The sequence below is a fragment of the Ciconia boyciana genome, chromosome 5 (genome assembly GCF_034638445.1).
Source record: "Ciconia boyciana chromosome 5, ASM3463844v1, whole genome shotgun sequence".
Classification (NCBI taxonomy): Eukaryota; Metazoa; Chordata; class Aves; order Ciconiiformes; family Ciconiidae; genus Ciconia; species Ciconia boyciana.
Window position 1 is genome coordinate 55,670,618 of NC_132938.1, and position 27,294 is coordinate 55,697,911.

The window sequence follows — 27,294 nt, forward strand, 5'->3', positions numbered from 1 at the left end:
TGTCCCCACTCACAGTAGGCAGAAAGGTATTGTAAATGAAGGTGACAGCTTATAAGACTTTTCTGAGTTTAACTTTCTTAGCGCTTCAGATGGCGGCAGAAGAAAAATCTGTGTACAATTTCAGGTCGAAAAACTTGTCAGGATAGATACAAGCCATGATTAGAAATTCTTTATTTTAAAAAAATGTTAGTCCTTTGTAAATATCAGTACACTCAAAAGTACATACTTGTCTTGTTTCTTTCCTGTGATGGTATTCTATAGATCACAGCCTTTTGGCTTAGTTGGTGTAAAATACTTCATGGGGTTTTTCACAATAGAATATAAGCACCATCCATATCAAATCAAATATGGATTATAACAGTCTCTGCATTTAATGGTAGTGGGTTTTTAATTCTGATTATTTTGCAAGGAGATGTCAGCCAGGAAATAATAAAATACTTGGGTTTTAGATCAACCCATTTTTTGAAGATGCTGAATCATTTTTCTTATGGGTTTATTTATGAGGTGTATCTAATACTTTAATCCAACTTCCAGTTGGATTTGGTATTTCCAGTACTTTAAGTCTAATACTTAAATGATAAGTATTAAAAAGAAGATGGTATGAAAAATGACAAAGTACTTAGTGTAAATAACAGAGTTTATAATTTTGCCTATGAAGGTCATATAGCTATGTCACAGAACAAGTTTGGCAGATGCAAAATAATTTTGACTAATGTACACCAAACTTACCAATGCTTTCTTGCAATCAGATTACTCTCTTCCATCTCAGTCTAGGGCTTTGCTCTTCCTTCCAAAATCTTTTCTCTTGTAGTCTTGTAGCTGCCAGATCAGATAAACAGATTATTAGGATTTTGACCCCTCTCTTTTGGATAGGTTTAAAAAATTTAGCTATAATCCCTCCACCATTTACCATGTTCTTTGCATGTAAGTCAGTAACATGAATATAACCCTGCTGAGCTGCCATATAATATACATCCCCACATATTTTCAGTAGCCCAAGATTGAGGGCAACTAAACTCACTGAACATTAGATGGGTTACATGGGACAGTTTTTTCAACAGCTTGCTGGTGATTTAGGAGCCTGTGTATCAGTTTCCTTTCAAGTGAATTAGACATTTCGATACCTAAGTTTTGCTGAGTCTCTTTGGGCAACAGGCTGTAGTTCTCAAGATAGTTTGATCTGGAGAAAAAAAAAAATCCTCATAGAAGACAGGTTTCAGTTTTGGAATAAATTTGTGAGAACAGCAGTACATTCAAAAGACTTCAGAGATTAAGACATAAATTGCATGTAATAGATTGATTCAACGTACAGATACAGAATCAGCTTTCTAAATGCTGCAGTCTCCGAGTTATTATTGGGCTACCAATATATTATGACTGTCCTTCCTTTGACCAAAAATCTAATGAATGTCCTTTCTCATAGTTCTCATCTATTCAGTTAGCATCTTAATATGGATTTTATTGATGGATTGATTTTTAGTTACAGTGTGCATTATCATATATATGATATATATATATGATATCATATAGATATGGGATACACACTGTACCTCTGTGTCCGTGTATAAATTATTATATAATAATAATTAGAAATAAGATTGTTGATATAAAACTACATGTTAATTGTAACACAGAAATAATTTAAATAAGATTTCTCAAATAATTATTCTGCTCTCCTTTAGTATATTCCCATGTGTATGATTATATTAATGAAGTATACATTCTGATTATAGTTTAGTAAATCATCATATTAGAGTAACACTAGAAAAATAAGCCATGCAAGGAATAGAGATTATTTTAAGATAATTTTATAGGACTATGATTTCATTGGGAGTTCATGGTGGTATCGTAAGTCACAGAACTTAGTTTTATTCACTTCATTAAGACTTGGAGATAAAAATATTATTTTATCTTATATAAATTTTAGTATATTACTAATGCACTGATGCAACCCACTCCCGTCTACTGCTAGCCAAAAATAGCAGTTAAACCCAGTGTTAATACAACTTTGAGATTTTTAACAAAGGAAATAATCATTTCCACAACTTCAATTTGGGCATATTGCATGTACATATGAATGTTTCAGAGAGCATTACACTGCCTTTAATTGCTGACTACATGCATGCAGCATAGGGTTGTGGTTGCTGTGGAAACATAAGTTAAATTCCTTAGTCTCTAACAATACAGTGACAATTATAGTTCCATTTACTTTGCATGCAATCTTTTAACTTTTCATTATGTTAAAACATTACAGACTACTTTCTTCCCGTATTGTCTACCATATAGAAAGGGATGGAAAAGATATGATGAATATTGTAGCTTTTAATTTCTTTTTATGTGATCTGCTGCTTTTTCTTTTGTTTTTCACACTCCTCCTGACAGCTGATCTTTTGATAATCCCAGACAGGCTGTAGTGCCCTGGAACATGATACCTCCTGTCGGGCTTTACAAGCTATTCTGCCATTTGTCACACCAATCAAATTAAGGTGTGTGCACACACACGTGCTATACTAGAGAATGGTGAATCAAATAGTTTGCTGAATTTGATAACTGCTGGTAAATATTTGTCAAGCCAAATTCAAATGGTTTTAGCTACTATTTGTCTAGAGAGATAGTTGTATAGCCCTTCATGTCTGAGACCCAGGTCTGAAAATCCTGCACAGATGGTTTCTTTAGGAGACATTGGATGGAGAGATGTATATTCCTATTTATGCAGATATTTTAGTTCTTATCTGTCATCAGCACTTCCGGCTGAGGCCAGTCATATACGGACTAGCTTGAGGCGCTAGATAAAACTGAGGACTTCAGAATGAAAGAGGCAACAATGACAGAGGATTAAGAGATAAGCATGCATTAGAAATGCTTTAGAATAATAAGAACATACCTCATTTTGTGTGGACTTCCTTCAGCATTCCCAGTGAAGTCAACTGGCATAGCTGGGGACTTTGCACCCATAAGGCCTGCAGTAATGAAGACATGCAGTAATATTAGTCTAGATTCCCAGCTAATGTAAATCAGCACAGCTCCTTTCACCTCTGTGGATCTACCTCATTCACATAAGATGAGATTCTGTCCACTTTACTTCTGAAAGGAAAACACGAATGCTTTGATCTCTATCCACCCACCAGTGTTCACCATCTCTAGATACTAAACTTTCCGTAATTTAGATTTTTAAAGGAAGGCTGTGGTGCATGATCCATAAGCAATGTTAGCAGCAAAGAAATAGTCAGCCATGCACTGAATGAAATACTGGCTTCTACTGAATCAGGTGGTGAAATTCATATATCGCATGTGTTTCCTTTTAAAAGCTATATATTAAAACAAATTACTCCATTGTCTGCTCCATAGAACTTGGATTCTTTCTATGTAGATGTGGTTTGTTGTATTACTGTCAAGAAAGAATTTTGCCGATCTGGAAGCAGACTGTTTACAGTAATATGAAGTGTAGAATGATCATAACAATGAGAAAAGGCAAAAACCAAGGAATTACTTTGTCAGAGAATATGATTCTGAGGTTCTGCAGCTTTTTTTTGATTCAGCTTAAAAAATCTCTGAGATTAATTGTGCATTGCAAAAAGAAATTTAATTTTGTGTTTAATATGTCAGAATTCCTTACATTATAATTTGAGACTTTTTAGAAACCGGAGTAATTTTCTCCACAAATGGGCTAGAGTATTAAACAGCTTATCTTGTAGCTGCTTTATAATAATGTGTGTAAAGAGGAAACTGGGGGGAAGGAGAGCTCTGGTAGGTGAATCTGGATGCATTTTTCTCAGAGAAATGCAGTTGTGTCACCTCCCTGTGCTCACTGCAGAAGGGTGAGCGAGTTCCCTGCCCCTGGGCTTCAGGCTGCCCTCTGACCAACACACAAATGTCGCATACTTACCTGCAGCCCACAGCCATCTACCTCGAGGTCTTAGCCATAGTTATGAAAGCCGTATATTTGCTCTGATATTTTTGCTAAGTTTCTGTCATATTTAGCAACTTTGGAATTCAAAGGTATTTTGTGGGGGTTTTTTTAATGAAAACTTACAGAGGAACATTCTCTGAAATCTCATTCTTCCCCTACATACAAGTGGTACTGAAAGTTATGCTAAAGATGCAAGGGAGGCATATTTGCTTTCCTGAGCAACAGAAATTCTCAGTGCAAATACTGTAGAAAAATGACAGTATTAAACACCAGCTGCAGTGGCATCATTAGACTTGGTATATTACTGAATTTTATTATTTTTTTAACAATAAAAAACAGCCAAATGTTACAAGCTCAGGTTACTTTCTATTTTGGAACCACACCCTATCTTGTGAAAAAGAAAACAAGTATTTGTTTCAAGAATTTTGTTCTAAAAGAACAATGTTACATGTTTTACTATTATAATTCAAAGAACATAGGAGTTAGAACTGAACAAGTTGTATGTAGAAAAAGATCTGTGAGACAATGGATACAACTTCATCCATTTATGATTTTATTGGCTCAGATATTTTCAATTTAAGCCTTAATCAATGGCAGGCTAAATTAACAGAGAAAAATATGATAGCTTAACATATGCTTTGCAGCTTGGAATCTATTTAAAAAAAAAAAACTTGTCAAAAGAATGTGTAAAGCACACGCTGAAGAAAAGTATTTTGAAAGATCGTACACTTACATTTCTGGAAAGAAGTAGTAAATGCTTTATTTTCTATCTCACACCCAAAGAAAAATACAGGTATGTACTATTGGATTTTGGGACCAATAGGTTAATTGTATTGTATAGGGAAATACAACAGAAAACAATATTGGCCATCATTTTATATCAACATATACAGATTTCTACCTATTAAGAGCAGTCGCAAATATTTTGCTTATCAAAAAAGTGCAGTTATCGTAAGATCCTCAAATAGAGGTCCACGAGAAAGGACTGCCTGAGAAAAAGAAAACAAGAAGGAAATAGAGGTTTTCTTTTAAACCACAGGCCTTCTGGGACATAATTATTGCAGTAACAACAAAAAAAAAGTTATTGCTAGTCCAGCCATGCTGCATTTCAGATACAAGAGGTTATAGCAGACATAAATAACCCAGTTTTGACAGACGAGAAATCTGAAAATCTGCTGAGAAGGTTATTTTTGGCTCTGATATACTCAGTGTAAGAGGCTGAAAATGCCCGCTAATCCCAGCCTTCAGCACCTGGCTCTGAAATATGTCTGACCTGTAATTGAAGTTCAAAGGCTAGCACATGCATTTGAAACATTTTTTTACATATACTTTTCAGGAGGCTAAGAGTATGAGTTTACAAGTTTGTGTGTAAAAATGGTTAAGCAATATCACACCAATGAAGATAAGCTTAAGTGAAAGGGCAGGGCCCCAATTTTGAAAGGGATTTAGAAATTTTGGAAAGCTCTTACAGTTCAAAGAAGAAGGTTTAAAATAATGCACTTTACCTTGAAGATATGGTTGGCTAAGATGCCCTATTTTCTATTTGTTGAGCTATGCTGATACCTGGTAACTCAAGGAACCATCAGATGAAACATGAAAATTTTAAATTCATGTTTGAAACTGGAAATTTCAGCATTATTCTAAGGCTTCTTTGGCATGTCATTTTTCTCCCCATAATGAATGCAGTTTCTTTATGCTATTTTATTTTGCCCCAAAACATGTTTTGGCTATATACTGTAGCCATGTTTTGTTTTGTTTTGAATATACTCAGTGTGTTGTATCAGAGAAAATAACATTATGTTACAAACTTCCCAGGCAATTGCTAGCAAGCCTTTGCCATCACTTCCTGCTGTTTCAGCTTTATGGTGTTGAGATCATGAGCTCAGCCCTCCTACCTAAAGCTTCTGTTCAGGTTTTCTCTTGAAAGTCACCAGTGGGTTTTCTGAAACACGTTGGTTCCTATTTGATAGCATCACAGAGGAGGATGTGTTAGCATCTGGAGTGCTTAAGAAAATGTTGGATTTCTGCAGAGACTGCAGATTTCTCACATTCCTTCATCAGTGATGAAACTTTCCATCCAATGCCCTGAATCTTCTGTAGGCACTTGCTTTCAAAGGCATCTAGTTTCCTGTCTTTAATGTTTTGGTGGATTTCCAGTTCTCACAACCATATGTTAACACAGAGGTTATATTTGAGTTGGAAATTCTTCATTTTATTCTGTTCTTTATAGCTGTGGCTTCCATATGTTGTTGAATTTAGTTAGTATTCATACTCTTCCTATACTTGATGTTCCTTTTTCTGATCTTTGCTGGCCATAGAAGATGGAACTTCCAATTCCTTTACTGGGGCAGAAAAATAATGAAGAATTTAGATATAATGTTTTGTAATTGTTAAATTCAGGGCTCAACTTAAAAAAAAATCTGCTTCTCTGAAATTTTTAAATGTATTATTGTTGCTATTAATGCCTTTGATTTATGAAAAAAATGAGAGTTTTACCTATTTTTATCTATTTCCTTTTTGGACATTTTTGACAGTTCGGTGTACATACTCTTAGGTATTCATTGCAGAGTCAGGTAAGCAGCTATCTGCTTAAATTTAGTACATGAGAGTGCCATGTGATTTCAGTGAAATCTTGTACCTCTTTAGTACACACAGAATTAAGCAATAGTCATTTCATCTTTTGTTTCTGTGATCCCCTCACACATTAGTATGAAAGTAAAAGACGTGCTACCCTCCCACCCCAAAAATAGAAAAAAATAAGTTGTAGAACCTTTTGTCCTAGCAGAGTCTTCTAAGGTATAAACATTACCTGAAATCACTTTCACTTTTTCCCACTGGCTAGGTGTTTTAAGCTTACTCCTTCCCCTTTCTGAAGCAGGGAGAAAAAAGCTCCACATTTCACAGCTTGCTCAAGCAAATGTGTCCTTAAACATCACCAAACTAAACTTTCCCTGTTTTGAAGAGACTGTTTGAGCAGAGTAAGAGTAAAATGAGGTGACAATAATTTCATGTGGATTGTGACCAAGTAACAATGCTTTCATGACTCTGAATGCTTGCACAGCATTATAGCTTAAAACAAAACAGTAACCATCTATAGGCCCTATTCTGACCCTCACATGTAGGATTAACTTTTGGCTACTGTTGTTTCATATAAATAAAAAAAAGAGCACTCAGCATCCCCACAGATTTAATACACATTACTAACAAGTAAGCTGTAACAACACAAGCCAGTGCACAAGCACATCAAGGTAGCATAGCACAAGCAAGTGGGTAGACAATGGTACCAACTGGATCAGTGCCTATTAAACCAACTGATAACTAGTAGAATTAAGTCCAATGACAAATAGCATTTTCCTGCTCTCTGTCTTCTTTGATCTTTAGCATCTCCCTTTCTTCATAGCAGCAGTCTCTCTTCTAGGTGGATTTTTCATCCTTCTCAGGTCTGCCCTCCAGTGACCCCTAGTATATGTCACCCACCTGTGATCTTAGAAGGAGGAGGCGGCCACCCATGGATATATACTCAGACACATGCCTGCATGTTAGTCCTGATACGTAAGTGTCCCTGCCTGAACATTCAAACAAGCAACAGACATTTATGGTGTATATCCATGAAAAGGAAATATGCAGATGAAAGCTAGAACATCCTCCTCCAAAAAGACAAAACCAAAACAGTATTATTGTTAATTGTCTACTGAAATCTATAGTTATCTGCTGAGATTAAAGTATTCTTTAAGAAGATGGTGGCCTTAGCCCGTGACAAAGATTTTACTACTTCATTATTCCTGGTTTGTCTTGGAAACTACAAAAATATTAAGAGTAGCACTGAGCTACCCATAGTACCTTGTACAACTCATTTTCTTTGTGTATTGGAGATGTGAACTGGTGTCTGTTTAGCAGCTGCTAAATCTTGATCCGGCTTCTTTGGACTTCAGTGGTGCAGGGATAATGTATTTAACATCTACTCAAACCAAGGGAGGGAGAGGGAATAGAAATTAAAAAGGAAGAAATTAAGCTAAGTGGATGAGTAACAAAGGAAGAAAGTAGTGCATAAGATTTTTTAGAGGAAGGAGCGAAATGGGAGGAGGGAGGAACAGATTTAAAGATAAAATTTTTGAAAGAAAACAACAAGCTCAATGCAGATACCTAAGCAGCAATGAATACCATATCTTCATAATTCCCACTGCCTTCTACAACAACTGCGTACACTCAGAATCTCTGTTGATTTAGCTCAGTATGTTACTGCAGCACACTTTTAGAGCACAAGTAAAATCAGTAAAAGGAATATAAAGAAAGGTCCTGATTCTGCCAACATTTTACATATATTCTTACCTTTAAGGACATAGACTCTTACGTTCTGGTAGTCCCACTGAGCTCAAGAGGTATATTTGCATGTATAAAGCTATATACATGGTGAAGCATTTGCATGTTCAGAGCCAAAATATGTATGGCCTCTTTTAGCAATTCCTTTGTTTTGGGTCACCATCAGTCTTTATTCTTATATGACAGTAAGTGTCAAGGAAAATGTTCTTCCTTCAAAGGTGTATTTCCAGTTTATTTCTTAGTACACTGTCTTTGCTGAGTGCCATATAAACCTGTTTTTCTTGATGGGGAGTATAAAGCTATAAAATTAAAGGAAAAAGCATGACCTAAGCATTTAGCTTTTGCCATTGAATTATGTTTTACAACATCTATATTAGTAGAAATTAATATAACATTTAACATAATTGGGAATATTTTGCATGACCAAAAATAATTTTGATTGGCTTGTATGCATAAAATCAAGTCTTATGCTCACATAAATCATGATAATGGATTACAGAGGAAAAAATCTTTGACAGGAACATTTTCATATAGAGAGAGAGTTTTGGTGAGAAAACGAATATAGTACATAAAACCCGGAGGAAGGTTTTATATTCTGCTGCTAGGGAAGGCTTAGGCCTGCTTTTGCACTAGTGAGGATGGAAACCATCTTAGTACAGATGCAGTTTCTACTGGCTAAAACATTCCTTTGCTACAATACCTTACACCACATCCCTCAGAAAGTAACATTACCAGCAAAACAGACTTTTCTTATTTTTGTAGCTTTTGGCAGTATAGCTGCATCAGCAGTAAGGGTTAGCTGGTAGGAAGCTGTCAAACCAAAGTCCCACATCTTAGACCAGCGTACTCATAGAAGCAAGAATTTCTAGTCTGCCTCTGATGCAGACAATCTCTTGTAGCAGAGACAGACGTTCAAATTGAATTGGGCCAGCTCAGCCAATTAAGCTCATTGCAGTCCATTAAGTTTACCTGAGATTTCTAGTCAAATGCCTTTCTGAAAGTTGAGGATCCTGATGGATATTTTGTAAGAGGGAGTTTTGGCTCAAATACTGTGTTATAAAGCGTTCCTTCTTTTTGCCGAAGAAGGATGTTTGTTGCATCTTAGCTCATGAAGCTGTTGCCTTTTCATGGCACTGTATACACAAAATCCAGAAGTGTTTCATCATAAGTGCTGTATCTGATATATTATTACAGTATACCTATTTAATTGGAACATACTAAATCAAGGTGTCTGCTTTTTATTGGACTGTCTCCCAGTAAACTGGCATACCCTAATGATACTGAATGGTAATCACTGCTGCTTAGTGAGATTATATTTTACATAAATTCCTCTTAATAGTGATGTATTTAGTTAGTGCCAGATAGTTAAATGATGTTTACCCAAGTGTTAAATTTCAAGTGCTATTCATTGAATACACAATGTGCCAAATAAAGATTAAATATTATATCTTTTTTCTTCTCAGAAGGCATCAGTGAATAGCAGTTCCAGATAATAGAATTGACAAATTTCTTTTTAGATCGCATTTTTGAAATGCAGTACAGAAGCAAAGGAAAAGGCCTGTTTTTTACAAAAAATTGTATTTAGAGATCATGTAATTCATAAATTCAGCTCTGAAATGTCATTCTTAGTTTTGTCCCAGTCCCTTATGACTTACAGATTATCTTTTGCTTAAGCTACTTTGGCAGCAAAACTTTTTAAAAACATCAGTAGCTAAAAAATGCCTTTGTATGTAGACATACCCTTCCAATAAGCACTGGGCAGAATTTTACAGCAGGCATTTGAGCTTGCTTGAGAGCACTCTTAAGAGATTGCTTAAAAGGAACAGGAAACATTTCCCGCATATATAATGTGCAGCTTTCAAATCTGATTTGATTTTTAAACTAAATTGAATTTGGAAAAAGGATTTTACATTATGGGCCTAGTATTTCTGTTATACAGATTGAAAAACTAAAGCATGAGGATACTTAAGGCTTTACCCACGGTCCTGTAATAAGTCCAGTTAGTACAAGTAACAGAGGAGGCAGATTGAAATGTCCACACAGGCTGAGTATAAATATGAAGATGCTTGTGGACATTTGTACTAAGATGCCAGACAATGAACTTGGCAGTTGAGGCACTAATATCAAACTCTTTCAGCAACTATGCTACCAAAGTGGTTACCTCCTGCAGAGGGTGAGTCAGAAAGGGGGAGCAGGGGAACTAACGGCTCAGATAAATCCACCAAACTGTGCGTCAGGGCTCTAAACTAGATCCAGTTCAGGAACTCAGGGGTTCCGAGCTGCCTAACTTGAATATTCTGCCTTGTGCTGTGACATATCTGTGGAAGTATTGATGTGCATATTTCTTAATTGAAGGGAAAGCTGGCATGTATTTTTATTAAATTACTTCACTGGTACCTGCAACAGGCTATTCAAGGGGTGGGTCTCATCCTGAAATTCACTTCTATTCTTTGGATATAGCTTTTGGAGAATTTAATCAGTGGGAATCTTGCAGCTAGCTGGTTGATGAAACTGTCTCTCCATCTGTCCTTCCTTCCTTGTTAGAGCTGAGATTTTAATTACAAACATCTGTGCACTATCTCTGTTTCTTCATTAAAAATAGGAACTGAAGTTGCCCTGTTGCTGCTGGCAGAGACAGAACAGAGCAAACACCACATTGGAAACATTCACATAGCTAAGGGAGAATCCTCCCTCCCTGCCTCGTAGGGGTCTAGCTTGAAGGATAGGTTGAGCAAGCAGATTGTATTTGTGGGGATTTCCCCATGTGAGGAGGAGCATGCCAAAAGGAAGTTATATTTATACATTTATTTTTATATATAAAATATTATTAGATTTTTTTTTCTGTAAAAACAACTCTTGATAATTGGAACAGTCTTTTTGGCTAAGGTATGTTAAGCAAAAGCCTCCTTATCAGTGGTGCATTCTTTGTTGCATGAGAGCACATCATTTGTTTCACTGAGGTTCTTTACAACCCACTTTTTGTGCTCTTGTAGTCAGACTAAAATCTCCATTTTGTGGTTTGGAAAATACAGTAGGAGGCTATGGAGAGAGAGAGACAATGCTTCTTGAGGGAGGCCGTATATGGAGAGAGCATCAATACTTGCTCTTGGTCACGTTAAGCTTTTTTACTGTCGTGGTTAGGAGGATGTGGCAGTTAGAAAGATATCATTTGCTCCGTTCATTCTCCTCCCATCTGCCTTCTGAAAGACCAGATGGAAGGTTCCTTTCATGATATATGTGGCTCATCATTATTTATTCATGTGTTCATCTTTCTCTTTCTGATGAGAGTACATGTAGGAGGAACATTATAAAGCCAAGGTAATTTTCTGCAGTAGTTTCAGGAGGTTTATAAAACATCTTTGCAGCTAGAAATACATTTTTCAAAAGAGTACGTTGCAAGCACAGTTGGCTTAATAAGGAGGACATCCACAAAGCTGCTCATTTACAGTTCTGTGGTGTGCCTCATTTCTCATGTAAAGCTCCACAACATGGGAATTATTGCAGTGCTAGCCTTCACTACTGTTGGGTTACATCTAATAGTGTAGCTTAAACTCATTGTTTGTAGAGAATGGGAATGGTGAACCTGTAGTTTTCTTCTGCTAGCAAGGGCAAAGTAGTAGCACTTCTGACAGATATGCCTTGACCCCTTCCCTTCCCTTCCCTTCCCTTCCCTTCCCTTCCCTTCCCTTCCCTTCCCTTCCCTTCCCTTCCCTTCCCTTCCCTTCCCTTCCCTTCCCTTCCCTTCCTTCCTTCCCTTCCCTTCCCTTCCCTTCCCTTCCCTTCCCTTCCCTTCCCTTCCCTTCCCTTCCCTTCCCTTCCCTTCCCTTCCCTTCCCTTTCCTTCCCTTCCCTTCCCTTCCCTTCCCTTCCCTTCCCTTCCCTTCCCTTCCCTTCCCTTCCCTTCCCTCAAAATGATGCAGAGAGGAGAAAAGAGTGACTAGAGAAGAGTGAAATTTCACAGGAAATAGAGCTGAGAGGAGAGAGAGTGTAGAATTTGATTTGAGACACTCATTGGATTTTTTTCCTATAGTGATTTCTGCTACTTAATTAAGCACTCTGATAGCCACGGTGCTCAGCTCTCCAGCTCTGAACTATGGCAGTAAAGAACTTGCTGCCCACACCCTTTATTATTCTGACTTCAGGCACTGCAAAAATCATGAAAAGCAAGGATATTGACATTTTAATCACCCAGCTATGACATTAATAAGATTTTGGCACTGTGTGGTCTAACATACCCTTTGCCTTGATATCTAGTGATATAAAGAGACATCTAAAGCTGCAGGTTTAACCTTAGAGGTTTTTTCCCCCAATTATGCTGCCGTGGCACATCACTGTATTATACTGTGTGCAAAAGGGCTGTTTCTAAAGCAGCATTATTACAGTCCTACAGTTTCTTTGCTTTAAGATAGGGAGCAGCGGGTGCTCTACAGGTGGGTTAGTGCATGCAGACTGAAAATCAGGCTTTAAAATAAAGCATTTGAAATCTGGACATCACATATAGCCAAAGGATTTTGAGGTGTGGCACCCTAACATCAGGCTACCTAGATTGTTGGGTTTCCTTAAGAGACAAATTGAACAGATTTGAAAGGGGATGCAATTCTGCTAAAGGAGTTAAAATGATAAGCATAAGCCAGCTTTTTAGCATGTGATTAACATTGGCTATAATCTCCTTTTTCTCCATCATAGAAAACATGGAAGGAGATTATGTGGTGGAGATTTTGCCTAGATCTTTCTTGCTCCTAGAGAAACTTTTGGTTTTACTTGCTCCAACTACAGTTAACAATATGTTGAAATAGCAAGTCAAAAGACAACAACCGAAATAAGTTTTCAAAATAATTTAGCCTCTAATGATTTACTAGGAAGCCCAGAATGAAACTAGCATGAAGCAGATTCATATCCTTAACAAATAATACCTCTTTCATGCATACACACAGAGACAGGAAGCCAGGCAGGCCTTCTCCACCCTCTGAAGAGAACAAATAAAGGCAACAATTGAGGGTTACCTATGCTAAAGCCATTAGCAATTTCTAGTTCTCAGCAAACCCCAAACTATTACTCCTAGGCCCAGGCAGTGGTATGGGCACCAGCCCTTTGGCAACATTGGTGTGTGATCTTCCAGTCTTAGGTTCTGCAGAAGGAAAACCAAATCATGGTTTTACAATCACAGTGAAAATACTGCTACATAAACATGACCCTTCATTGTCCTCTCCAAAAGAATAATGCCACACACACTTTCCTTAATTTCTGCCCCATCTATGTCCCTTTGCCTTTTATGCATTTATACAGGACTCGTGTTATATGAAACTGAGCAAAAAAGAGACAGAGGTGCGTGGGCCTTAATGAGTGGGCAGTCTAAATCCATGCTTCCTAAAGCCCCTGCCCTAACAACCATGCCACTTTCTAGTTGCAAGTGGAAAAAACAAATCAAGCCAGAAAATCGTGGCTTAATTTAGGGCAGTTATTTGCTTTTCAGTGCTGTCTGCAGCTGCAGTCCCCGCCTGCCATAGTTATACCTTCAGTGCATCCTGCAGAATAGGGTCTAGAACTGCACACATACATGCGCACAGAGTCACACACAAGACCCTTAGCTCATGTTTTGCAAGTAGCCATGAAGTAATTGTCCCATTTGGGCACTTCTAAGAAAGAGCCAAGCTGTTTATATACCTACAGCTGTGCTGAAATCATCTTCAAACCCTCCAACTTGGTATTTTCTTCTACAGCCATGTATTTCAACACTTACTACCTGAACTGAGCATACAGTTGACTCCTCAGACAAGTGAAGGGTGGCTGAAGATCTTCCTTTGGAATTCCCAATTTCTACAGGGTAGCCCTGTGCATCATTTGCCTGTTAAGCCCTCCTCCTATAAAAGAATATAAAAAATACTGAGCAAAAATGCTAGATTTAACAAGGCAATTTTAGGTTTATATATAAGACATCTTGTTCCAATTAAAATACCTTTCCTTGTGTAAGCATTTCAAAAGCCCACCAAAAAGACTGATTTTCTATAACTTAAAATGTCCGCCAATTACATATGGTTTAAGAGATTAATTTGTATATTTCAGCACTTTCTTTTTTTTTCCCCACCTTCTTTATTAGGACTTTAATGTGCTGAACATAGAATCCCTGAAAAAAAAAAGGATTTATTCTGCAGATACAAAACAGGACAATTTAGAGTAATGCCGCATGAGGATGTAACAGTAATTTTATTTGCACATTCCCTTAGGATGCCTTATATGGAGTATGTACTATAAACTACCTGCAAGGATTTAATGTCATATTGTCATATCTCTATTTTGACACTGGATTAATTTATATATTACACCAAGTGTAAATTGTAAATGTTCTGCAGAGGAAGAGCAGGGCTTAGGTAGACTTGGAGCAGACAAGCTGAAGCACCCCATGGCTTTTTTTACACCCAAGGCAATTACTGGCAAAAATGCCTCAGAGAGCACTGTGAGCTGCATAGTTAGCTATTCTTCTGCCTGATGCCAGAGTAATGTGCTTTTCCCCACAAACAGCTATGCTTGAGCATGCACTCAGTGTAGGGGGGAGGTAGGGGTGTCCCTGCCCAGTGACAGGAGAGCTACACTCGCTGGTGGTCAAATTAATCAGTCTTCCCTCTTTTGTGACTAGCAAAAGTTTGACATTGGTACTCAGCCTGGGTAACAAGAACCAGTGGGATGCTGGTTTGAAGGGGAGAGTAGATGCAGGTGTGCCTCCTGTACTGCTTAAGAGTTAGAAAAAAAGTCAGTGGTTGGTTTTCATCTATGTGATCCCAGCTAGCTGATTTCCCAATTTCCAACAGGTCTGTTAAGCCCTGTGCTTTTATTGGTGCTCACTTGCTTATCTTAATAAAATACATCAGTGCATAACTGCTACACACAACTGGCCTGGAGAAGCATTTAATTTTATTTTTCCACTTCCGGCAGGATATGTTTTGTTCTATTTATGTAATTTATGCTTTCCACAGTAATGAGTCCAGCAAACTACAGATCATAAAAATGAGACTGGATACTGTATATCTCAGCAGCATGGCAGGAGAAAATGCATTAGTGTCTCCTGCCTACTAATACAGGTTCACAGATATCTACATTTTCAATTTTGAATTCTGTACTTTCAAGTTTTGAACTTAAGGGAGAAGGAGGATCTCTTCTTTAATAGACAGCTAAGATGTCTGGACCAGTCTTTAGTCCTGACATGGTTTTCTCTGAATTCAAACTCTTCTTTCATCTGTATGTATCCATGGGAGAATGTATCTACTAATTATATGCTATATGTCAGAATTTACAAAAGCTTCCAAATAAGCCCATAAGCTCGTCTACATTATATCTTCTGAGAGGGTTTCTCAGTGCATTTCAAAAATGGCAGTTAACTAGATTGCAAACAGGTTAATAATAATTAGCACTTATATTATGCATGATATGTTGAAATTAGTCAATCTTCATTTTATACCTAACCTGTTTGTAATCAGATGTCATCACTGACATGTTGTAGGTAAGTAGTCCTAGCCAAAGGCCAACATCCCAAGATGGAATTAAATACAGAAATAGAGAGGCATAACTCCAATCCAGACTTGAAGTTCTCTCCTTTTAGTCCACTTTCTGTCACCTGGCTCCCAGCCACTGAAGCATGTACATACTGTATGTGAGCCACAAAACCCGTGTAAGTCACCTCTGCCAGGCTTGTGCTGGCTTCTGTTCAGGGTCAGCTCACGTGGATCTCTCCCATGCTCGGAGGCAGCAGGGGTTATCCTGGAGCTGCCACAAGTCAAAAATCAATTGCAGCCCTGAGAATGGGGAAGAGGGGGTGGAGGAGGAGGAGGGAGCAGGTGGTGAGCCCAGTGACATGGCATTACCAATTCACAGGTGAAGCACAGCTAAAGAGTGGTTGCAAACTGCTGCTCTAGAAGACTAGCTAGTTGTGGTGCACAAAATATGCATTTACTTGTTTAGTAAACAGGAAAACAGAGAACGTTGTCTTGAAAAAACTATTTGATTAGTTTAAGGCTCCTCTTCTGCTGTTCAAGAGTATATAATATCCCTCCCTTTTCTCCCAGATTTGAAAGATACTATATAAAACCAAAATCTATTGATTATTACTGTTGCTGCCCAGCCTGACTGTCTTGATAGCTCTTACACCAGAGTAAGGGTGCTTCCAAGAAACTGCAGCAAGTGGTGCTCAGAGGCCTGTCTTCTCAACTCTGAAATGTCTACATCTGTTTCTCACCATTACTGGCAAGCTCTAGCGATTTTTTTAAAATCTTAACTTGCACTTACTGTAAAGCTTTTATTTTAAGTTATGTGAGGGGGTTTGTGCACGTTGTAGTGCTTAAAAATGCCCCTGTGAGACAGGGTTGTCAAACAACAGACTTGCATTCAGTTGGATTTGGTTTCCTTTGCAAAAGTCATCTATTAGAGCATCTCCCAGCCATCTTTGGAGAATGCAAGTAACTTCCATTATGAATGGCTTAAAGAGTCACGCTGCTTTCTAAAGTGATAGCTGCCATCTAATCATATTGCATGTCACATTAATATTAGTCTCAAATAAGCCATCTTTGAAAGCATTAGCAAAATATGTTTTAGCATCTAGTACCTTATCTTTAATTGTGGTTGAATCACTGTTAATTTTCAGTTTGTGACACAGCTGTTGGCCAGCAATGCTAGGTGGGGCCCTGTTGTGGAGCAGCTGCACAATTCCTCTCTACTGCAGGCAGAAAGAGGAAAAGTTTTGTCCTGAATCTTTGATCTCTACTACAAGAAACTCAGTGTTATTTTTCCCTTTCCCTTCTACTGAGACTATACTGGAGCTACTGTAGCTTAGCAGAATAACATAAAGATATTCAAGCTGAGCGTAAGAGGAGTCTAGACCAGGATCTGCTTAGCTCTTCCTCTTCTCCAGTTTCTGACTCCTACACTGCATTAACCTGTGCCCTCAGCTGTAAGGACTTCCCCCCATCAGTCCTTGAACGTTTCCAATAATTCATCACTTCAGAGTACCATTCCTTGATTTTTACATAGTATTTTAGGATGCTGCATATCACTCCATGATCTTTAGTCTTTCTACCAGTCTTTCCAGTAGTTTTCCTATGTATGCATGAGTATGTATCTATATTTACTTATATAACACAGAGTCACCTTATAAAGATCAACTGATTAGGAATGGCAAAGTATTAAGTTCTATGAGCACATCATATAAAATAAATATGATCACTGAAATAGCAGTTGGCTTCTTATATGGGAAAAGAAGTACTTTAATAATTACCTTTGAGAAGACTTAACTTCTGCTTTTCTTTCTTTTCTTCCCCAAAGGAAGCTGATGCACAAGTCATTTTTTTGTGATATGTTTTGCAGATACGGAGACAAGTGAAAAAATCCAGAAAAGTGGAGTTCTTCAGGTGTTTGCGAGTCTGTTGACGCCACAATCTTCCTGCACAGCAAAAGTAGCTAACATCATAGCAGAAGTAGCCAGAAATGGTGAGGTTTTCTACAAGAACTTTTCTGCTGGAACATCTTCAGTTTTTCACCTCACTTGTCAGTATGTTTTACTTCATTTATGTTTTCATTTTGTAGATTAGGCACCTTTCATATACCTCCCTTTCACTCTTTTGGTTTTGTCAAATTTTGTTTCTCTACTTTTTAATACAATCAAAACAGCATTTGGCTGCTGGAATTTTTTTAGTCCTTACTTTCATGCTATTTAGTTTTTAAGACAATGAGTAGTATAATTTATTGGGCAGAAGTAGCACAGCACTGGCTTTATGAAACGGATATAGAAAAAAAAGATGTGCATCATTTGTGCATCCAGTTACACGTAGTGCATGTAATTACAACAGTAGTATGTATACAGGTGGTTAAGGGATAGTAGATTGTTTCTTTCGTCTGAGGTTTGTGGTAACATTATTACCATTATGAGGCCTCTGATACCACACGAAAACCAGTTACTCCTACCTAAAGAACATTATATGTATTAGAGTAAGAGCACAAGATCCCAAATGAGAATCAGGGGTCCATTTTGGTATGTATTATATACATACAGTCATATAATGTAGGAGTTAATCTAAAACTATTTAAATTTTTTTCTTTAGAAAGAATTATCTTAAAGCTCACCCAATACCCTGCATACCTTTGAGCTCAAAAAATGGCCTCATAGCTGCAGGCAGGTGCTACTGGCAGACCTTGTGACGAGGGTGGAGGAGGTTTGTGGCTGACTTTTCTCACTCCTTGACTTACTGCTGTCCCAGCCAAAGAGGCACAGATTGCATTTTGCACTTTCCTTCCCCAGAGGCCAGGCAGAGAAAAGTAGGATGCCTCTTAACTGCTGTCCGCATGCAGGCCTGGCAGCCGTATTTCTCTCCCTCTGTAAACTCTCATGCTGATGCCTGTTCAGAGAAGGGGCGACATTATTGCTGACTATTTCTACATTCCCCTTCCACCTTTTCTTCGTAATCACACCACTACACCTTCTTACTGATAGCCCTTGTGTGACCTCCTCCACCCAATTCACTGATTTTGAGACAATGCTATATAAGGATATTCAGAAACAACATTAACAAGAAAAGAAGATATACTTTGGTAGTTTTTAAGTTTTAAAATTATTTAGATAAATGGCCAGTAAAAATGTAAACATAGAAATTTAAACTTAGAAATGTTTCAGAATGATAGAGATTCATGCAACATGCTTTTTCTGTACTTAATAAATTCATAAGTATGTTTAGAATATTTCAGTCAACTGTGTATCCTCACAGTTAGTCCTTTAAGCCCCTACCTCAGAAGGGGGAAAGCTAAGAATAAAAACAATGTTTACAGTAGCGTACCTGATTACTATGCATTGTATCCTGCAAGATTCTCTTAGAGAGCATTTTACCCAGTATCTTTCAAATCTGAATTAATACTTGAAATCTCTGAATAGTTTCTAATATATCCTTTTCCCTGCCAGCTTTTAAATTGCTGTTATGAGTACACTTTTCAGAAGAACTGGCATTTTACCTGGTTCGTCATACAAAATAGCTTTTGTCTTTTTCTTAGGGTTATTAGCAGGTGTAAATGGGACCTCTGGCAGCCAAGGTTAAAGTTAAAGTATTCAGAAATTATTTAAGGTGCTCAGTGCTTTCAAGACTGAGATGAGCTGGGTGTTTCTCTTTGGATACTAACTATTGAAATAGTTGTTTAAGCAGGATAGCAGGGAACACCTCATTTGAATTCAGTTTTCTTTGTCCTCTTACATAAGAATACAAGTGTTTCATGCTTATATTGCACCTTTTTTCAACAAGCTTCAGGACACTTTGAGAAATTTGTGTTATCAACATCCTACAGATAGTAGGCATTAAAGCCAGGCAATTGAACTGATTGCCCTATGGTCATGCCATGCAGCACTGGCAGAGCTGAGAGTAGTGCCTCTGACTCTGAATCTGGGCTCTGATAAAAGAGTATCTTTTTCTTCCCCACTTCTTGTTTTCCTTTCTCATTCCCCTCATCTGGTCCTCCACACACACATCTGGTGACATCAAATCCCTCTACTTGCCTTAGTGGTTTTGTCATGTTTGAACTCCTTTTCACCTCTTTGTGCTCTTGCTCTGTTTCACCTCTCCAGCTCACATGAATCTTTCTCCTCCCAACATAAGCTCATGTTATTCTTTCCCATTTTAAATATCCACACACACAAAACTCTCTTTAGTCACTCTTGTCTCTCCAGCTACAACCATTCCCCTTTCAACTGTGAGCGTACTGAAGGCTCAGATGCACTTGCTACGTTGAGTTTCTCTCCCCACTGTGGACCTCTTCAACCCTCTTCTGAAGTCTTTAGTCTCCTCTTTGCTGGGTGTAGGAATGAGAACATCATCTTCACAATCTGTAATACTACAACACAATTACATTTTTCTTTTGAAGTCTTGTCCTCTTTTGGTTTATGTTACTCTGTCCTCAATCGTTCTCCTCTTAACTTCTTAAGCGATTCTTCACTGTTTCCTTCAAAGGATCTGCTTCATTTCCCCACCAGGTTAGTGGAAACCTTCTAAATGACTCTGTTCTTGATTACCTTCTCTTTCTTCTGTTACTTCTATATAGAAGTAACTTAGTTTATAAGAAGTAACTATAGTTACTTCTATATAGAAGTACTTCTATATCTGCAAATGTAGTTGCACTTACCACATTTTTGTTGCTGTCTCACAGATCTATTTTGCTATATGTGGCACCATTTCTTTTACTTCTTGCCCTTACATGACCTTGATAAGTACAAGTTTGCTCAGCATATTGCCTAATTATTGTGTTGCTGAATGGGAGACCGAAAGCTTCTGTTCACTCCAAATGGAGGTGGGGTAGAGGAAATGTTTCTTACTCCTTTTCACCACATGAGCAAGAACCTAAACATACAAGAGAACAGACTGAGACCTCTCAGTCTTTTAGAAGAGAACAAGTTCCATTTCCTGTCACAGAATAGGAGAAAAAAAAAAACTGACTTTGGTAAATGAGTGAGTGTAAAAGAACGTGATGCAGGGAGAAGCTGAGGAACAGAGAAGAGGTTTTATAGGCAATTAAGAGAGGAAGAGGCTAAGGGGACAGAGAAGAAAGAGGGAGGAACATAATACATTTAGTAAATAAACATTGAGATGAAGATGAAAGTGGGTGATAAAGATAAAAAGTTACAAGGACATGGCAAGACCAATTTTAAAGAACAGATGTATCTGATATTTGCTCTGTTCATTATGGTGGATACCATCACCGTTTATCACAGTATAGCATCAGTCTACAGTCTTAAAACGTTACAGTATCTTAGGAAGGTAGGTCAATTGTGCTGACTACTATCTTCTGTTGAACCTGTGCAAGTGTATAGATATTGCTGATTCTACTTCATCTACTTGTTGATATATCAAAGTTTATCATCACATGAGGATTGCTTACCTCTATGACAATTATTCCTTTAGCTAAAACAACACTGCAAGATTAACTACAAAAAGATACAAGATTTCGTAGCTACAGAAACATCAAAGAACATTGTAATATGTGCAACAAAGGGAGTATTTAAGAAGATGTATTTGTCCTTCAAGCATTGTATGAAATCTTTGAGTTATTGGCATGAGGGGTTCTGTTGATCCAGAATCAGAAAAACTTTCTCATCTCTTTCTATGGGGATTGTACACCTTGGTTCATTCTGTCTCATAAATGACTAAGTAACACAAAAGTAAGCTGGTTTTGGAAGATCCAACATAGTCTAGGATCAGGACGAGACATAACTTGCAATTCACAACAAATCAAAAGCATATTGACCTTTTGCCTGTTACAATGCTACATCTCTGAAGGGTGCTCTGTAGTAAACTATTAAGTAACACCATTGGTGAATCAGGTCGTTGCTTCTGCAAACTTCCCTTGCAAAATGTGCAGCACAGTGCCTGTCTAACTATAGCTCCTTCTGGAGACTGGTCCTTTATGTCTCTGACACTAGAATAATTCTCTACCTATTACTTGCATGGATGTGAACTAATATTTTGGTTCTCTGTAACTGGGGGACATAGCAGGAAGGAAGGACAGAAAGGCAGAGAGCTTCCCAGTGGATGGGTCCTCTAGCTTTCCTCCTGTGGTGGGAATCAGTTAGACTGTGGAAAGATAAAGGCCTTTGGGCTCCCATAATCTCTCTTTTATTTCTCATTCTTTCTTTTTCTTTTCTTTCCTTGCCTTCCAAATAAAGAGCCTGTTACTTAGCTTTAATTCATTTTTAAATTTTTTTTAAAGCAAAAGCTTTTCAGGACTTCTAATTAAGGGAATAGAGAGTAAAAAACGCTGCTCATTTTGGAGTATGAATACTAGTTTTAAGTCATCTTTTGTGTTATTTAGTAATTTTAATTTATGTTGAATTTGTTGGGATGGAGAAAAAGGTTGTGAATTCACTGTTCTTTTCAACACTTCTTTAGTGGTGCTAAAAACATGCTCAGTCTGAGCTATGTTAAATTAGTTTCCATGGAAGTCAATTAAATACTCCTAATTCCTTCTGAATTAACGAATAATGGAAAGAACATAAACCCAAATCCTGACTTGGGCTTATTCACTAGAAACTTGCACGAGAACTTACATTGTTTGTCTATGCATATGTTTATTCTCACAAAAGGCCCAGTTGCAATGCCAGTGTAACTAGAATGGATGAAACTGAAAATAGCCAGATTGCTTTAACAGGCTTTGCATTATTTGCAGAATTTATGCGGAACCCATGTGTGGATGCTGGGTTGATCCCTCCTTTGGTGCAGCTGTTAAACTGCAAAGACCAGGAAGTATTGCTTCAAACAGGACGTGCCCTGGGCAATATATGCTACGATAGCCGTGAGTGTTGAAATATGCCGTATTTTGTAGATGCTGTTGTAGGAGGGAGGAGAATGTTTTGGTGTTCTGTACATTGTGTACTGGGGGGTCATTTTCCTCCTTTCTTGATTTTTATTTACCACATGACTCCTCTGATTGTATGGGACAATGGAACATCACACTTGCATTAGGCTTTTGTGACAGATAGATTAAAAAAACTGTTTCAACATTGTGATACACCTGGATATAAGAACAGAAAAGATTTGTGATCCTAGGTTTGTTTTTTTTAAACATAATGAGCTAGGTTTTCAAAGAGCACGTGCTACATACACAGAGGCCTGAACAGTTAATTTTTCCTCAAATAGAATGTCTCAGAAGGGAATACCCAGAGTCAGAAGGGAATATTCATATTATACCAGTCTCAAAGCTGTGCAGACCTACATATGTGGCTGAAATGATGCCTGAGCTATGTTGCTGATTCTTAGAATTCTTATGTGGGCATTCAATTGCTCCAAGATTACATATTGGTATTTTTGGTAGTCAGAGGTTGGGGGTGGGGGGGTGGGGAGGTTGGGGAGGTTTTTTAGCTTTTTGTGGGCACAGTAAACTTTGCACTGCCAAGCAATTGAGTTTTGAAATGCAATTGTGACTCCATGTGCTGATTACATGCATGGATGTGTCATTCACAAAACCAAAACAGTGGTTGCAGTGTTTTGAAAATGCAGCCTCATTATCTCTTACTTTAAATATTTTGATAAAAGACAGTGCATGATAAATATGGTACAGAAGCAGAGACACCAGGAGCATCTTTCTATACACATGAAGGAATTAGAAGCCTATGGATGTCTGCAGATGGGAAGTGAGATGAAATTGTAAAAGCATTTTGTTACCTTGAGACTTAGTGCCTTATTTCATATGACAAGAAGTTTTCTTTGTAGTATGTGTTGCATTTACTAAAAGTTTTGCTGTTCTGAATACTGTCTGTTGAAAAAACGGAATTATTGGTAGCCTTTCTCCTTGCTACTTTTTTTCATCCTAGTTTGGAAATTTACATTTTATATTGTTTTAAATTACCTTGTCTGTGACCTCAAGGAAGTTAATCAGATTTTCCATGCTGGCATTTGCATTTACAGACAACTACTGCTTGAGGATGTTAATGCATAATTCTTTCATTTAGGATTTTCTTTAAGGTGACCAATCAACTGAACAGCTGCTTCCCCATGGAAACTTCAAGTAGAAGCTGTTGAGCTTTCTATAACATAATTTATTGACTACATTTTATTTCAGGGTCATATGTGATATAAAGCTCACTCCCAAGTGGCACTGGTTTATTTCATATAAGTAAAATCTACATAACTATTCATGTCATTGTTGTTCAACCCACATTTTTTAATGAAATACAAGAAGGACACACAAAAATGTTTTTTTTTTGTAGTATTCAGGTATTGTGGACTACTGCTGGCTTGTACTGGATAAACCCTTTTGCAGGGTTTATCCAGTACAGAAAAGCTGTATTACATGCCTTGTGTTGCCCTTCTGTGGAGCAAAGCCAGCACTGATAAAAATCTACAGTAGGCAGTGATGTGTTCTGTATGCCATGTGTTGCTGTGCTCCTGTGGGAGGACAGACACTACCTTCCCTGTGTATTTGAATAAGATTAATGAATAAAGTGTAATAAAATGTCATGAAAATCAAGATTAGCATCTTGGATTTGAGCGGAAGAGGCTATTTACAGTGCTTATTTATCACATCCACCCTATCTGACTTTTTGTATGTTATCTTAATGTGTAATGATTATATAGTTATGTACCCTCTCCTAAATTCTTATTTAGGACAAATACTTTCAATATGCTTATTACTATAAAATTTATTAAATTTTCATCGATGAGTATTATTTTTCCCTAAGACCTTTAAAGTATAACAAAGACAAGGTGTGGAGTCCAATAGTTCTAATAAAAAATGTTGTTATGTATTGATAGTCTTTTTCTTTTTGATTGAGACAAAAACAGCTGTTATCTTTCTGATAATTGGGACTCATACAGGAACTTGAAATACATCAGTAACTGTATTTTACTATATACATGAGCGTTTTTTCACTTCTACAGCCCATGTAATTATAACATGCAGTAATGAGGAAGGTCTTTAAGTCCTAAATCTATGTTAGGCTGAAATTATGAAATCAAACCCATATTGAATGGCTCATAGCAACATTTCTATTTATTGAAAGCCCCAATTATCCTGTATTTCATCCTAGCAAGCATGCATCACTTTGTTTAGTGATAGTTTGTGCAAAAAGGAGTTAATCAGGTCTCTATTTTTGAGAGAAGTCTGCCTGGCGCAGGATGAAAGTTGCGGGACAAATGGCTTTTCCTACAGGGAAGGCGCGCCTTAAAAGTGGCCTTGCAGAGGAGAAGGATTACCTGAATTTTTTTCTTGATTAAATGAAAATGGCCGTGGTTTCTCAGAGTTCAGAGATCCTAGAGTTGCTGCATGAAGGAAAGACCATTTCCATGTAAGTTCAGGAGGGGCTACTCCTGGAACACGGCTGCTGTGGAAAGGTAATTCATGGCTAAGTCCCAATGCTGGGAGAGGTTTAGTACCTTCCACAAGGTAAAAGGGGAATTACACACTTACTGGCCAGAGACCTTACTGAGCAGATTCATCTCCTCACAGAAAACATGAAATGAAAACCTGTTGACTTACGGACAGATTTTCTTCTCTATTAAGTTTGAGGTACACATGCACAGTCTTATTGTCTGGGTGCTTGTCCATGTTAGCCCCCTAAAATAATACTGAATCACCTGTTTGAGCATGGAAGAAAATACAAAGAATTAAATGCATTTCGTAAACAGTTAAAGAGGAAAAAATAGGTCAAATTTATCCCAAGTAGCCTTGAGAGCATCCTTTTTAAAGTGTTTATGTTGTGAAGAGATCTGCTTTATCTGAGTCTCTGAACATCAAGAATACAGGCAAATATAATTGCAAAGCAGAGTAGAAGGAAGCTTTGTTAGTACTGATGAGGCTTCTAGTCTCCCAGCCTTCCTCTTGTATGCAGAGATGAAAGAAAAAATTGAGGCAGCCAAAAAGATTTTAAGTCAGAAGCAATGAATTTAACTAATCACAGTACGCAGACTGTTCAGTACTGTCCTACAATTTAAGAACAGATACATTACTGTATGTTCCTGTACAGCCTGTAATTGTTCTACGTGCTTTATCTAGTAAACGCCACATACACCTCGGCCCCCAAATTTTCGTCAAAGCAGAAAGTGCAAAGCAAAGAAATGGAGACGTGATCTCTCCTCCTCTCCCTCCTGCTTTCTCCCCCACTGTATCTACAGCCTGTACCAAGTACAGCTGCTTGTACTTCCGTATCCCCAGACAACAGATTCCTCAGCCTCACTCAGGGACAGAATTTTGTCTGAACTATTTTACTAGATACAAAGCTCCTAGCCCACTCATTCCTTTTAACCACCAGTTATGTTTTTTCACTTATAATCAAAGCTAAATTCTTAGGCATTGTCCAGTCAGAGCATAAGACCTGTCCTTCTAGCTGCTTCACCACTCTTTATCCATGAATCAAACTATAGCTACTTTTCTGTCTGTCTTTCCAGCCCCCCCCGCCATTCTACCCAGTGCCATCTCTTTAGTAAGTTTGTTCATTTAGGGGTGTTACAGATGTACAGATGTTACAGATGAAAAGGGCATATCTCCAAAACTCTTCTAAGTTCCCCCTGCACCTTGGTTCCACATGCAACATGAAGATCTCATCTCCATTGTTCAGGAAAGGTCATGTTTAACATAACATGGTTCTTGCTACAAAAAGCAATGTCTTAAGTCAGAGCAGAATGGTTAATTCGCCTGTAGATAAAGCCTAAAAATGATTTGCTACCATCAGCTCTGGCAGTTGGGATATTAAGTTAAAGAACAGCATTATCCAAATTGCAGCTTGGGATCACTTCATGAACAGGCTGAGGGCTAGTACACGCCTCAGCTCTCTCTGCTGGCTTCTTTCCCAATAGACTGGGAAGACTCTGGTGACTTGAATCATGTGACAGATTGAGTGCTTGGGGGACAGGGAGACTGAGACCACAGTTTTCAAGTTAGGCCTGCCTTCTTGCAAGACCCACATGAGAATGCAGGAAAAAGACAAAACCTGTCTGTAGACAGGTCTTTGTCCTACTCTGACACCCCACACACCAATGCAGTTTGTATAGATAAAAGATCAGGCCAACCAGATAAATTTTAGTCAAGAATTTTAATGGAAGATGATGCTATATTAAAATAGCAGTATTTTCTTAGCAGATAATAGCCTCACAATATTTTTTATCATTAAGTTTGTGATGCACATGCTATCTTAATCTCAGTGATCTTTCCACAGGTAGTTTGTTACACACTTCAGTTTTGAACTGAATCACAAACTATTTTCCTGTGGTTTTATGTACCATTGAGCTATTATAGCTAGAAGCTATTATAATTATACTATAAAAGTGATAATTATAAGAGGAAGTGAAAGGCTAGGGTATTTAGAGCCTGATTCAGTAGCCATACAGACCAGAAGGAGTCATTCTGATTGACTTTGGTTGAGATTAGATTAGACTCTTACCCATTAGAAAATAATTCCTTCTTGCAGTTTAGAGCATCCCCATATTCTGAAAGCTATCAAAGGGAAATAAGCTCTCCATGTATCTTGTAAGGGAAATGAAAAATTTCCCATTCTGCCCTTCCATAATATTCATATTAACAGTAGTGCTTAGAGAGCTCCTTGGGGAATCTCAAAGC

The 27,294-nt window shown here is 37.8% G+C and overlaps 1 protein-coding gene across 5 annotated transcripts in view; it reads left to right on the top strand.

Annotated features, from left to right (window-relative positions):
- Positions 1-27,294, top strand: part of RAP1GDS1 (Rap1 GTPase-GDP dissociation stimulator 1) — a 103,535-nt gene that overhangs the window by 37,890 nt on the left and 38,351 nt on the right. For 4 of the 5 annotated variants that reach the window (XM_072862780.1, XM_072862782.1, XM_072862781.1 and 1 more), the window contains exons 3-4: positions 17,581-17,703; positions 22,411-22,536. In XM_072862780.1, coding sequence (XP_072718881.1) covers positions 17,581-17,703; positions 22,411-22,536 — 249 coding nt within the window. Of the gene's footprint in view, positions 1-17,580; positions 17,765-22,410; positions 22,537-27,294 lie in introns of those variants that run through there. The other variant, XM_072862783.1, reaches the window with a different exon arrangement.